This window comes from Meleagris gallopavo, chromosome 6, assembly GCF_905368555.1.
Source record: "Meleagris gallopavo chromosome 6, MGAL_WU_HG_1.1, whole genome shotgun sequence".
Taxonomy (NCBI): domain Eukaryota; kingdom Metazoa; phylum Chordata; class Aves; order Galliformes; family Phasianidae; genus Meleagris; species Meleagris gallopavo.
The window spans coordinates 36,752,735-36,767,704 of NC_139409.1; the positions used below are offsets into that span (position 1 = coordinate 36,752,735).

The 14,970-nt window shown below is 40.5% G+C and overlaps 1 protein-coding gene across 12 annotated transcripts in view; it reads right to left on the reverse strand.

The window, feature by feature from the left end:
- The window catches only part of THRB (thyroid hormone receptor beta), a 169,229-nt gene that overhangs the window by 44,397 nt on the left and 109,862 nt on the right, over positions 1 to 14,970 (reverse strand). For all 12 annotated transcript variants that reach the window (XM_085226354.1, XM_085226350.1, XM_085226362.1 and 9 more), the window contains one exon: positions 7,088 to 7,152. Coding sequence is in view for 6 of the 12 variants with exons in the window: in XM_085226362.1 (XP_085082488.1) it covers positions 7,088 to 7,094 (7 nt within the window). In the remaining 6 variants the exon portion in view is untranslated. The remainder of the gene's footprint in view (positions 1 to 7,087; positions 7,153 to 14,970) is intronic.

The window sequence follows — 14,970 nt, forward strand, 5'->3', positions numbered from 1 at the left end:
AATTAGTGATGTCCACTGAAACCAGCAGGTGGTTTCACCTATTTCAGATATGTTTGCATGTCTACTTGACCAAGGAAACAGTGCAAGGACAATTTAATCCCACACTGTTACGCTGTCACTCCCTTTAGTAGTGACAACATTATAAAGTGTTTAAATGCTACAAGATAATATGAAATACTGATACTACACAGTAAATACTGAAACATTTTGGAATACAGTTTTGATTATAAAGTATATTTCAAATATTTTCCAACAACCTTTTGGACAAATATTAAATCACTGTGAAAGAACAACGTAGAGATACTAACATCACTGTTGCAACATGCTGTTAGTGTGTAAGGACAGACAGCATTGAGGAACTTGCCCTGAGAAGTGTAATAGCTTTATCCTGGTTCTTGCTGACAGCTATCACAGTGAGCTCCGCAGTGTGAATCACATTTTAAATAAGCACTGAATTTCTATTAACTATCAAAGTAAAACTAGGCATATACTTGTCTCATCAAGAACCTGGGCCTGAAGTTAAGCTTGGATACACAATGGAACTGGAAAACTGGCATTAAGCAACGCAGTCATGTAGATGTTAAATGCATGTGACCCTCTCCTAGTTCTGTAGAACACAGGGAAGGTAGTCTTTCAGGCAACGAGGCATAGCACAACATGCCAGCCAGTGCTTGAACCACAGGGCTTGTGGTGGTACTGCTCTCCAACAGCAGCCACAGGCAGATGGGTACCCGCAGCAGAGCATCCCTCTGCTTGTTTTCAACCAGGATTAATTTGTTGTCAAAACAGTGATCCAACTGTCCAGAACTCACCACTGATTGTGTGAATATGGGAATGTTGATGATTATTACCTTCTTCATATTACGTTGGGTAATCGTTTTTGGTAATTCTTGTAATTGCCTGGAAATCTACTAATTCTCTTATTGCCTGAGAAAGGAAAATACCATTTTCAGATTAGGGATAAAATAGCATAAAATATTTCTTTTTAAATGTATAATCACAAAGGAACCATGTGGGAAACCAAGTTGCCCTATAGCTTACCCCCCACACTTTTGGAAAATCTTGATATACTCAGTACTGCTTTGGCCACAAACCTTCAAATCCATTCACATGGTCTTTCCTCAGTCCCACCCTAGACCTTCCATCCCTGTCCACTGATGAATGGAGACTGTTCACTAACAGCAAGTCCTGGGGATATGTGCACATGACTGAAGTTCTTTGGTGTTTTTTTTTTTTTTTCACTATGAAGAAATAGTTGAAGTTATTTCACTGCTAGAATATTTAAAGAAACTTTGTATCCTCAAATAGGACCCCCTGTTTAAGGACCATCCTATGAGAAATGTTCAGTTAAAAAGAGGGGTACTAAAACTAGCAGTCATGACAAACATATGTTTTAGAAAGACAAAATTAACAAACGTAAAACCAAAACCATACAAACTAATAAAAGTTTGCCCAAATAATGCAAAGAAAGAAAGACAAACAGGGATGTGAGGAGAGAATTCTTTAAAACCTAAAACAAACTCAAGTTTTGCGGAAGCCTAAAATAAATGATTTTCAGACAAGTGATCACATACACAATAAAACAGATCTGAAAGTTTGGCCCTCCTGTTTTGAAACCTGACTTCTTTAAACATTAATCTTAAATTTTGCAGAATGCTGTAGCAAATCTGTTTTACATCAGAAATGCATTTAGGGAATGTAAAAGGTTGCTGGTTTTTTGTTTGTTGTTTTTTTGCTTTTTTGTTTGTTTGTTTTTAATGTGGAAATAACTGGTAAATACCTGATAGGATTGTAGCTCCCCCATAGCCCACGAACAGCTTTAGACTTGGCATAAAAATACATATGCTTCTCTCTACATATCAGACTACGTATAGAGGGCACGTAGTGTGAGCTCACTGTTCTGACACAGTCAGAAGAAACGAACAGCAGTCTGTGGTCAGGCTAATGAAGAACATAAAATGGCAGGCTGCTGCTCTGGCAGGAAGTACAGCAAACAAGTATTTTATTTTATAGGTTAGAGGAGAAGAGTCAGGAAAAAAAAAACTTTTTTTTTTTTTTTAATAACTACTTTAGTAGGCTCTTTTCTGCAAAATTAACAAGTATGTTATATATTGACAACATTATTCAGCCCCTCTAACTGATGGCAGCAATACACAGTGTTACACAGTCTAAGAATGATATTCAAAATTTCAAACACTTAACAGTCTGCTGCCATCAGAAATGCATTCAGAGAGATGAGTTAACAAAAAGAACCATCTATGGTTAAAATACAACTACTATAGAAATGGGCTGAGTATACTTGTGGATTATTTAAAAAATAGAAAAGGGAAAACCAGGGCTAACACAATGAAACATACTTAAGAAAATGGCTAGCAGATGTTGCAAAGCTGAAATAAATGCATGTTTGCTCTCTCTGTTTATTGTGAAATTTAACCAGACCTGAATGCTTTGAAAAATACATGCATCTTTTCCAGAAAATATAGCAGGTATCCGTGAGTTGTAAGTAGCAAACTTAAATACCTTTAGAAACACACAGAAGTAAGATTTTCACCTTTACATGAAGAGAAAACACTCCTTAAGAGAGCCATCTTTATGAAAACCCTAACATGTTATTAGGGATGAACATCCCTAATACTAAAGTTTGAATGAACATCCAAACACTACAAAACGTCACACAGACAGACTGCTTGCCTTTTGAAACTTTTTAAAGCATATAAAACATTAAAGTTTAAAATGTAAAAGTTAAAATTAAGCCAGAATGTCTGTAACCCAGAACTTTCTAAGTGTGATATTTTTAACTGCGTATTCAGAACTACGTTTCTAAGTAATAAGAGCCATCATGGAATGATTCATAGCTTCATGCAAAAACATCCCACAATATAAATCTTGTTAACCTTTTGCAAATCCCCAAATGCTCATTACAAAGCTGCTGAATCCCAGTTTACCAAACCTTATATTAAAGTATTTACTGTCCTTCTAAAAAGTCCATTACTTAAAAGAAACAGTACACTTGAGTTAGCAGGATTTTATCGTGGCCTAGTGGAAAAAAAGTGTCAGAGTCTTTTATCTTAAATTAATTTATTCTAGGAAAATCATTATGGAAGTTCAGAAGAAATCATTTCACAGCTGAGGTTACTCAATAAACTATTGTCCTTCCAAATTAACAGCAAGTTTAAAGGATAATTAGCATTGCTGTGAAAAGATTCATGAAGAAAACATGCTACATTTCCTACTCTATTATTTTTCCCAGTTCTTGGAAACTACAGACAACACTCTCGGAGGTACTGCTTTTCAAATAGATTTGTTTGCATAAGGACTGGCTAATTTTCCTCTTTAAATGAGCAAGCTGTTAGAAGAAACGTTGCATATTACATTCTGCTTATTGAAAACATTAATTTTTGACATTTAAATTATATTCCCTAATGTAAGCATTAATTTTATTATAACTCCTATCTTGATCTAACTTTACAGCCATTACCAAATAGAACACCGTGCATATTTGAGAGTAGAAGCACAATGTTTGGGTCTATTGAAGAAAACAAATCTCACTCCAAGTTAAAATCAGAGGAAAATCCTGGCCTTGGTGAAGCTGGTACTGCAGACTTCATGAAGACCACAACCATGTTCATTATAATTTTTATCTACAACGAAGGGGAAATGAAAAAGATTTACAGTATTCTACAAATACTGCTTTCTGATTTTTAGACCCTGCTCTTGAATTCCTTCTTCAGTTCTCACTCTAATAAGAGGCAGATCTGACTCAGGGTCCATCCTGAATCCTGGGAGAAAATGGACAAAAAGCTGCCTTCAGGACAGACTATGAGTAAATAATAATAATACTACAGGCAAAAGCTTCACAGGAGTGTTTGGATAGTAACAACCTTGCTATGAATCCTGCTGCATATTTCTTTGAAACTACTGTATCACACCAAGGGGAAAATATTATTTTCCAGCTTTAAAAATTTCCTATTCCGTTGTGCAAACAAATGGAAGAAAGAACGGTAGTTACTGCTGAATTAAGACTGGTATTTAAATACTTACGGCTTTTTTTTTTCTTCAGGTATTACTCCATGGACAGTAATTGCTCGTGTCACCTGTAAAGCTGCTGATGAACTCTGGGAGAGCTTCTACCACACAGACGTTTCCCAGTTACTTCCATTTTTTTTAAAAATACTTAAATCTTTTAATTCTCAACATACATTACTGACGGTCATTAAAAGCATCAACTTCACTACTGCATTCATCAGAACGGACTAGGGATATTAAAAAAATAATTGTTTCAAAATAGGGAAACTAAACTTGCAGAATTTGCTTTGTTACATCCATGTATGTTGGAAAACTGCTTATTTTAGGGATTACCAAGCTTCAGTTTATGAGAACAGAATGTCTCTGACTCTCATTTAGTACTCAACTACAAGATGTACATTATGTCCAGCTCTTCCCTCTCCCCAGAATAATCGTTTTATGTCAGCGTTTGGCCATCATCGGAGATACGTGTACATAAAACTGCTTAGGCAACTTCTGGCCCTCAGAACTGGCATAGCTGCAGAAATACACTGAGAAGCAGTTTTTACAAAACCTGCAGGTCCTGCTTGTCACTTCTGATGTCATCAAGTACACAACATTAAGTGCTCATTAACTCCAATTGCGTTTGTGCGAACTCTAATTTGACTGCATTCTAAGAAAAAGCAAATGTAGTTCAGACTTCATTAACTGAGTATTTATTTTTCAGTTTATTTTTGCATGAAAAAAGGCACCTGCTACATTTTTTGCTACTTTTTCCCACTTCATTCATTTTTAAGCAATTGCTCCTCTCTTCTGAAATCCTTCCACGTTATCTGTAACTTAAGTTCCCAAAACGATTTTGAAAACTTGAACTGTCTCTTTCCTTAACGCCCTCAGCACATACAAATACAGATGTGTGCCAGAAAATAATCAGACCAATAAATACTTTTAAAGTTGAGAAGTCAAAAATGCAAAATATTTTTCCTGTGGCAACTGCAAAAAGGAGTAAAGCTCAGATTTATTACCCAGGGCCAAATTACACAATCTTGTATCAGAAAAAGTTCACTAGATTGCACAAGAAACTGGAGGCTTTGGGGCAGTGCCTACAAGAGAAAAATCCTTCCTTCAATAAAAAATATTACATGGGCAGAGCAACTGTCCGTCAAAAATCAGAATAATACAGCCCATTATTTTATGCAACTAGTTTCACTTTCAATGTGATTTTTCTCTCATATTGCAGCAACAAAATCTAAGTTTTCCTTTTCATCCGTTAGGGAAGGAGTCCCATGTGGCTTTGGAGGGTGGTATTTATGCAGTTTTTATAGTTTGAAAACTTTTTTTATTTCAACTATGCTTCTTTTCACATTCACTTTCATGTAGGAAATTTCATTTGTATAATGAAAAACAGAAAATATAAACTGCTCATAACGAAAAGTGCCAGACATCTACAGCTGTACCAACAGCCATCTTCTACAATTAATCTTCCCCCCCCCCCCAAACCATTATTATTTTCTTTGCACATATTGATTCTACTCACTTCCTTCTTATGAAATGAAGGCCCTTCCAATTACTCTCTAGTTTCTTCCATGAGCATAACAGACCTGCCCTTGAATGGTGAAGTCCAGAGGACAGATCAGATCAGCCAGTGGGAATTTTCTGCAAAGCCCCACCCCAAAAGAACACATCCAAAACTGCTAAGGTGAAGATAAAGAAGGTACACTGCATTTCCATCTGTGTCTTTTGCCATCACAAAGCATTAGATGCTAATCACTCCCTCTAAAGCCACAGCAAAATTAAGCCTTGTAGAAAAAGGTCAAAAAACCATAACATGGGACAGAAGAGAGTACGTGACAGAACTGATGAGACTGAGTTACATGTCAGTGCTGCACATTGTTCCCGAAATAGGTATTTGCTAAATGAAATTGCTCTGACAGTAAGGATACCAATTCCCTCCAACCCTCACGCGGTGCGATGCTAACCCAGAGCCTGACACACCTATCACAGCTCTGGTAACTTTACTCCACCAAAAGCCTCAGCACCATCTGCTTCCAACTTATATTCATCCATGCCTAAATTCTGGTTCAGACAACAGCAAAGAAGCCATAAAAACAGAAGTCAAATAACATCTTTGCATGTTTTCAAATAATTCATTTTACTACGAAAACATCCATTTAAATAATATTTTGTTTTCGCCATAGATTTTACTCTGCTTCTCATATCTATGACCCAAAACTCAAAAGACCAACTCAGTTGATGAATAAAAGCTGTTACCATTTTATGGTCAGCACAAAAGGATAGGAATGGAAAGGATATTCCATCTGCTCAGCCAGTAAAAATAAGCTATTCCTTGAATAGGAATTCAGCCTTGTTTGTGATGAGTTTCTCTATGTAGCACGTACTGCATTTTACAAAGAGGCTTTATAGGTCCCAGTTAAACATATTTCAAAAGATGAATGCCATTGGCAAACAGTATCAGCAGAACATTTTCTTTTCATGCAAATAATAAAACACAGTCTGGAAGTTTTAACTTCTCTGTATGACCTCCATGTAAAACCGCATCTTTGCAGACACGCTGCTCCTGAATTAGAATACATCATTTTTTTTTAAACACGATTCACGCATAGCCTTCAAATGCTTTACAACTGACAGGGGTAAGAAGGTGAAGAGGACTTAAAACGGTTAATGGTCATTTCACTTTGGATCTTCTGCCCACCTGCACCCCTGGTCAATCATTACCCAAAGAGTACTTGGCTATGCGTGTAAAACGAATTGCATTGTCTCACTTTGAACGTCAGAAGATACATTCCTGTTACAAAATAACTTAAGCCAACACACTCAGCAGACACGGCTACTGTAGGAGCGGTGGTGGCTGAAGGAAAACAGAAGAGGGTAAGAGTTGTTGGGGATGATTACTATGTGTCCCACAACTCTGTGCTCTGAATGGAGGATAAACCTTGAATTCTCAGCATTCCCAGCAATGCATTCAGAACCCGTGAAGCACTATTTCCCAGTAAATACAGAATAATAACAACTCCAACAAAGAGGGAAATATTGTATATATGCTCTTATGGAATATAGTTACCTGACATACTGCTGAGAGTTACAGATATGTAATCATTCTTGTCCTTCTTCTGTCACCAATGCCACCTGACAAGAAAAAGAAAAAAAAATTCCACATGTAATACATCCATAAAAGCAAATCTGAAGAATACAGTCAGTATTTAAACAGAATGGAATATTTTGGATCTTGAATACCATGCCAAAGCCCAGCAGACTGGAGGAGCTGTGGGCAACTGTGCTTCAGAAGCAAGGTCAGAATGCTGACAGCGGCAGAAAAAAAATGCTTCTGCTCCTTTGTGGAACACTTTCCCCTGATTTTTTGTAGAAGTTATTCAGGATTAATATGTAACTTTAGAAACTGTAAGAGAAAATATTGTGTTCCTGACGATACATGCAGATTTTCATGTTTAGTAACAATGGAGGATTCAAAGGAATTACAAATTCTCTGCCTACAGTTACACTGATTCTTCCTCAAGTCACTTGAAACACAGAAACCATTAACTTTTACAAAGTCTTGAGATACGCATCAGTCATTGTACTCAGTCGGCAGAACGGTAGCTTACTTGTACTCCTAATGTTCTAACAATAATTTTCAAATGATTTTTAACTATGTTAGCACTGCAGAGAAACTGTTTCTGAATGAAACAAGCTGATAAGACAATGCTTAAGCACTGCCCTCATAGCTGCTCTTTGGTGACAATGTACAGATCCAGGTTATCCTCACAGGTATTTACTGATGATCAGAGATGAGAAATGTCTCCTTGGTAGGAATAAACACTGCTCTGCTTTTCCCTATTGATACATAAACCATCATCATTCAATACAGCGCTGCTGTTCTGAGATCCCTCTTGAGGTTTTATGTAGGTCAATCCGAAAGTATTGCTTTCCATTTATTTCCATGGAAACTACAACAAAGAGCACAATAACACTATTTGAAAGAACAGATTCTCAGCTACAAACCACTGTTTTTCAATACAGTCACCACCATCAGCCAACTCAAAGGGATCAGCTGATTGCGATGCTCTTCATCTCATGGTGTGTCAGCTGTGCGAACAACACGGGTAAGGTGGCTTGTATATAGCAGCTGAAACACACCACCCACCATCTCATTGTGTTCACATCCCTTGTTTGGTCTCAGCAAGTGTCGATGAATGTCAATTGGTACCATTTTTTTTTCACATGGAGGAATTCAGTTCCACACCTCTGCTTCATCTGCACTCCCATGCCAGACTGCCCCTCTGCTGTCATCTGTCATACAGCAACAACATGTCACAGAATTCTGGTGGGAGGATTAAGCCACTATTGCCATAGTCACCACCGTATGACCCTGACATCATGGGCCAATATAACACAATAGCATTACTTTTGGGGCAGCCCTCAGAGAACTGAAGCAGTAAGAAACTGGATTTGTTCCTGAAAGTAATGGTTTTAATATTTAGAATTGTAAAATTGTTTGAATTGGAAGGGACCTTTAAACGTCATCATCTAGCACAACTCCCCTGCCATGAACAGGGACACGTGCAGCTACATCAGGTTGCTCAGAGCCCTGTCCATCCTGACCTTGAATGTCTCCAGGGACGAGGCATCCACCACCTCTCTGGGCAATCTGTTCCAGTGCTTCACTATCCTTAGCATAAAAAACTTCTTCCTTATGTCCAATCTAAATTTCCCTATTCTAGTTTGAAACCATTTCCCTTTGTACTACCACAACAGACCGTGAAAAATAGTCTGTTCCCTTCTTTCTTACAGCCCCCCTTTGATATGGATATCACTCTCAGGTCTCCCCAGAGCCTTCTCTTCTCCAGGCTGAACAGCTCCAGCTCTCTAAGCCTGTCTTCCCTGTAGGGGAGGATCATTTCAGAGATGTGTGTACAGAGCCGACCTCTGTACACACTCCAACAGGTCCACATCCCTCCTGTACTGAGGACTCCACATCTAGATGCAGTACTCTACATGAGGCCTCACCAGTGCAGAAAAGAAGGGCTGGATAACCTCCCTCGGCCTATTGATCATGCTTCTTTTGATACAGCCCAGGATACAGCTGGCTTTATGGACTGCAAGGATGCATTGCTGGCTTATGTCTAGCTTGCCATCCATCAGTATATCAAAGTCTTTTTAGTAGGGCTGTTCTCAAGCCTTTCACTCCTCAGCTTGTATTGACAGTGGGGAGTTGCTGTGACCCAGGTGCGAGAGCTTGCACTTGAATCTGCTGAATCTCATTATGTTCTCCTGGGCCCACTTCTCAAGCCTTTCTAGGTCCCTCTGAATTGCATCCCGTCTCTTGGGCATGTAGACCACACCACAGAGCTTGGTGTCATTCGCAAACTTTGGAAGGGTGCATTCAATCCCACTGTTGATGTAATTGAGGAAGATATTGAAGAGCATCAGCCCCAGTACTGACTCCTCATGGACACCACTCACTGCTGATATCCATCTGAGATCTCCAATTTAGATAGTCTTTTCCTTTCTTATCTGCATATGAACATACTGATAGTAATATTAACTATGCTTCCTTTCTGCTTGCTATCAAAGACCAAAGGCCTGTGAGCTGGTTTTCTAACAGGAGAGAAAATCACAGATAGCAGCCACAGCACCTTTATTTGCAGCACCTGCATTTACACCAGCCACACCACTTTTCAGAGGTTTCTCAGGCAGCACATCCTCATTCAGACATCTCAGCTCCAAACAAACAGCCTCATTTGATTGTTCAGGAGAGGTGCAGATGTGGCATTGAGAGACATGGTTCAGTGGGCACGGTAGGAATGGGTCAACAGTTGAATTACATGATCTTAGCAGTTATTTCCAACCTTAACTATTTTATGATTCTATAATTCCTGATAACTGTGTAGCTTTAGGACAGATGATCCAGCCTCCGCAGAGACAATACTCCAGGCATTATTCCAGAACAAAGGCAAGATCTCCTTAGATTTTTTTTAGTATGAAATCCTGGGCCCCAGCTTGCAAAACTGACCCCACTAACACCAATTTAAAACTAGCAAGGTATGGCAGCCAGCTTCTTTTATCAGCAGAGAATGCATATCACGTTGGCATAGAATTGACATTTTAGACAGGAAATAGAATCCTTCTTTGCTTGTCCTAATCGATACTTCAACAATCTGCCCTTTGGGCTTAATTCCTCTCTACACATTCAGCACCACCATATTTCCTCCCGGCCACTGGCCCTTCACATCAGGGGAGTTTCCCTTCCTTGCCCCTGAAATAGTGTTCCACCAACAGCTGGTTGAAAGGACATCGAGTGCATCTGCTCTACTTAGGCATGGACTACGAAACCAGAATTAGAAAGCAGGTGAACGACGGTGATCGCATGTACCACATAATTAATGTATCTGGGACGCAGCCTGCCGGTTTCACCTCAGCTCATCAGCCCCTCCTATGCAGCCCGAAAACCCTCCGACCAGCTCCGCCGCGCCCCGGACACCTGCGGCATTACAGCCGTTCGTCACACACCCCACGAAACGGCAGAGGGACGCCATTGCACACCATACTTCCCGCCCCGGTCCTCGACGCGGGAGAACGCCGCGTTCCGGAGAGGCCGGGGGCCAGGCGCCAAGCCTCCCGACAGCGGGCTTCCTCACGTACCCTCTGCCGCCCCGGAGCGGCCCGGCCCCGCGGCGCAGTACTGTGGTGCCCCCAGGCGGCCGCGCGGGAGCAGCCCGCAACCCCTCCGTGCCGGCGGGTTCAGACATCGACCCGCGCCCCTCAACCCCACTCTGCGCAACCTCGCCAGCTTTTCTTTATTATTTTTGTTTTATTTTTGTTTTTATTCCCTCCTTCCCCTCCCTTCCCACCCCCCCCGCTCCATCCCATTCAATCCAGCCCTCTGAATTTACAGTTATCTTCTCTGTAACGTTTTCCCTATCTCTTCCATTACTTCATGCCTCGTTACGTTAATTGGGCAGATCTCGTAAATCTTCAAGCTAAATTAATTGCTGCTCCAAGATTAAAAAAAAACAAAAAACAAAAAACAAAAACCCAAAAAACAAGCAAACAAAAAAAAACCAACCCAACCAACAACAACAACAAAAAATCCACAAGCCTTCACATTCACTGTGTTTGTAAAGCAAATGCAAAGTTAAACGTACGGAAAGTTTTACAGCAGAAAATGCTAAAGTGTCCTCCAGCATACATGCTGTAATGTGTTTTTATCTCCTTGTCTTTTCTTCCACGGAAACTACTCAAGACTCCATCAGAGCTCTTCTCAGAAAGACAGCATTCAGCTCTTAGAGAAGAAGCAAATATTCTCCTTGGTATTTGCCATGTACAAACACCACCACCAGAGGCAATAAAACAAGAGTTTTCTTTGCTGCTGACACCTCGTGGAACTTCACAATCCTCTACAGGCTGTCGATCAAAAGAGTAAGGGGATACAAATTTAGCTCAGCCCTCCAATTATAATCAGCCTTTTCCCCATCCCACGTCATGGGAACCCAGGAACCTCAACAATAAACCAGTTCCCAGAATTTAATTGTGGTTTGGTGACTCACTGACACATAAGCACTCTTGAAGTAAACAATTCAGTGTTTTATTCTGCCTCTCCTGTAAATAATTAGCTACTAATCCTAAAATTATTAGTTTTGCACCAATCTATTAAAAAAAAAAAAAAAGAGAGAAAAAAAAGGAGAAATATAAAATTCCTCAGTGAATTCTGTATAAAGAGAAGAATTTGAGCCCTGCTGGGAGCTCTGCCATTTCCCTCACGGGACCAAGGATTTGGCATGGAGGCAGCTGCCACTTGGGTAAAAAGTCTAATTAAGAAACTACTGTAGGAAAATACAGCCCTTTGTTTAAAGCACTATACCAACACATCTGGTTTTGGCACAGTCTTCCCACATCCCACAGTTCGAAATGGAGAGCGCAGATCCTTTTTTTGTCGACTGTTTATAATTAAAATAATCCTCCATTCTGGTACCCAAAACCTGGGCTACCCTCTGAGGGCACTATGTCAGCAGGAGTAGGCCGCCTCTACGTTAATTACAGCAGTCGCCCCTTATAGGCATCAATGTGGAAGGCAGTGTTAGAAATCATATTCTTTTTCAGTCTGCAACTCAGGTGTCTGTGATAGGACACGAGTGGGAAGGAGGCAAATGAGTCACCACATCAGGCCAGTAATATCTGGGAGTCTTTGCAAACTTTGCAGATTAAGTTTTTCTCTTGCCAGAAGTGACACAACTTCTGTGTGGGAGCTTTGTTACCATCAGAGCAGCATTCATTAGATTATCCTTTATGTGTAGAGCACTTGCCTGCTCACAAGGAGCTAGCCAAGGTCTCATGGCTCTGAGTCACGGGCCCCGAGCAAGCAGGAGGAGCTCCAGAGGCTGCCTCAGCACCCCATGAGCCCCGGAGGCCAATCAGCAGGGCCACAGGCCAGGCAGTGTGCTCCTGCTCAAACTCCAAATCAAAGAATACCCATCTTTGGGATCTTCTCTGCCCTGAAAAGGTCATACTTAGAATTAATTCTCAGGCTTCGGTCTCCAATCCAGCAACAGTGTCAAGCCATATTGCAAATTACTGCACTTACTTTCTTCTCCTATAATGAAAGGTGATTAACCAACTAACACTAATCACTGCGGTTAAGCATTCTCCCACTCTCACCAAGCACCACCTCCTCCATACAAACACACCGCATTAACCAGTGAGCGCATAAAAGGACCGCATCCTTACTCCATCACTTCAGATGCAAATTGTGGCTGCCTCTGTTAGGCCATAGGCACAGTAACACTGTGGTTTGAATCTTGATCTCTATGCACATTGCAAACCATGTGCCGCTTGGCAGGTCTCAGACCTCCTTTCCATGTGGTCTTTCTATTTGGCCAAGGCTATAAAGGGAGACCAGCACTGTTTCTACTCATCTCTTTTCAAGAGAGGTGAGACCAAAAGCTGGAAAAAGGCGGTTCTGCATCTCTCAGAAGCACTGACAAGCCACCCAACTCCTAACCCTTAACTGGACCATCCCTCAGTGTACCTTTTAAAAGGCAAAGGGAAGGCCATGGTCTGACATGGCATATCCACACAGGTGCCTCCTTTTACTGTATTCATATCACTCTGGCATGGCTCTTCCCAAAAAGTGAGGAATAAGGGTACAGAGTGGGACAATAGAGGGCATGAGCCCCACAGTAATGAAAGATGACAGGAAAAAATGAAAGGGGCAGAAAATCCTTGAAGGTATAAGGGGGTACTGATGTTATGCAGGAGAACACGGTGTGTATCTGCACATGATGGCTAGAAGACAATGAGGAAATGGGAGACATTGGGAGAAGCAGGGCATGTGAATATGGCAAACGATGATAAACAGTGCCAACTGCTGGGAGAGAAAACAGTGCAGAGAAAGTGAGCACTACTCCCTTCTGGAGATCCATTGTTTGAAAACATCTTCAACTGATTCTTGAATCTAGAAGTTCAAATTGAAGAAAATAAGAAAATTATAGGCAGGTGTATTTCCTCCAAAGGTTAAAAAAAAAAAAAAAAAAAAAAGGAGAGAAAGAGAAAGAAAAGCAACTTTCTAATTTCTGTCACGTTCATCTAATTTTTTGGAAGCCAGCTTTGGTATTTTTTGCAGGCAGCACCAGTACAGTACCTGAGGGCACTGGGCTGATCACACAGACACAACACCAGGCCTTACTTCTGGGAAAAACAGTGAGAAAACCAGCCTGAAAACGGAGAATGAAGCCCTTGCTAAACTTCAAATATCTAAGTAACAACGTGAGCAATGGCCAAAGGCAGTAGTAGGTTGTCATATCCTCATACAGGTCAGGATGTTAAAAGGATATCAGAGCTTTCACAGGGACGTGCCCACAAAGTGAAAAAACTAGCAATATCACAACAGAGAAATGACCAGGTAATCTCTAGGCTGTGTTAGTACCAAACTGAACTTTCAAATGTTTTCAATATTTAGCAGGAAAGCAAAATCCCTATTTTGGAGCACATTAATACAGAGAATTTTTACTAATACATATTCCATGGAGATTGTACTATGCCATGACTTATAGAACATGATACATATATAATGAGCAAGCTGTATAAAATACACTGAACAACTGCACATCACATGAAAAATAAAAATGTATGTAGTACGAGATATGTTTAATGAAAAGCCTCCATCAGAACTGGCTTGTAGGCACAATCCCAGCAGCAGGCTGACTCATGTTTTTTATTGCTAGCTTAGTTCAATCCACAAAAACATAAAGTGCTACAAGGAACAAAATCAAAAGTGAAGTACATTATCCATATAAACATTCGCAGTTTACCTTGAAATGCTTAATCAAAAGGCAAAGAACTACTGACTTTTCTGATATGAACATTCAGTAGTTCTGTATGATCCTTTTCTCTTCACACAGACCTCACAGTGGCTCAGATTTATTACCGTTCAGGCCCAGAATTTCCTGTTTTAACTTGCTTCTTGAACACTCCAAAAATTGCAGAGCGCTAACAAGTCAAGATTATAATAGCTCTGCAACAGTCAGGATCAGACCATAATATGGTATGTGCTCTGTGCTGGGCAGACTTCAGCAGCTATTTTACAGCATAAAAGCCAGAAAATTACTATATGCAGGCAATGAGCCTGATATGTTATAATTACAACCTCTGTGTTTTACAGGTTTTTGAAACCACTTGGGCTTCAGTGAGCAGAACATGTTAATTCAATTGATAAAATCATTCCTCCTGTAGTCCAGCACTGGTTGGACCCCAGGTGTGGCACGCCCTTTGCAGGATAGGCTGAACGATAAAGCCATTGCGCTGAACAGGAAACCTGCAGGAAATGGAGGTGTCCCAGGCCAAGCTGGTGGGGCCATGGGTAACATGATCTAGCATCTGATCTAGAGGCTGACAATCCTGGCCATGACAGAGGTAGATCATCTTTGAGGTCCCCTCCAACCCAAGCCAATC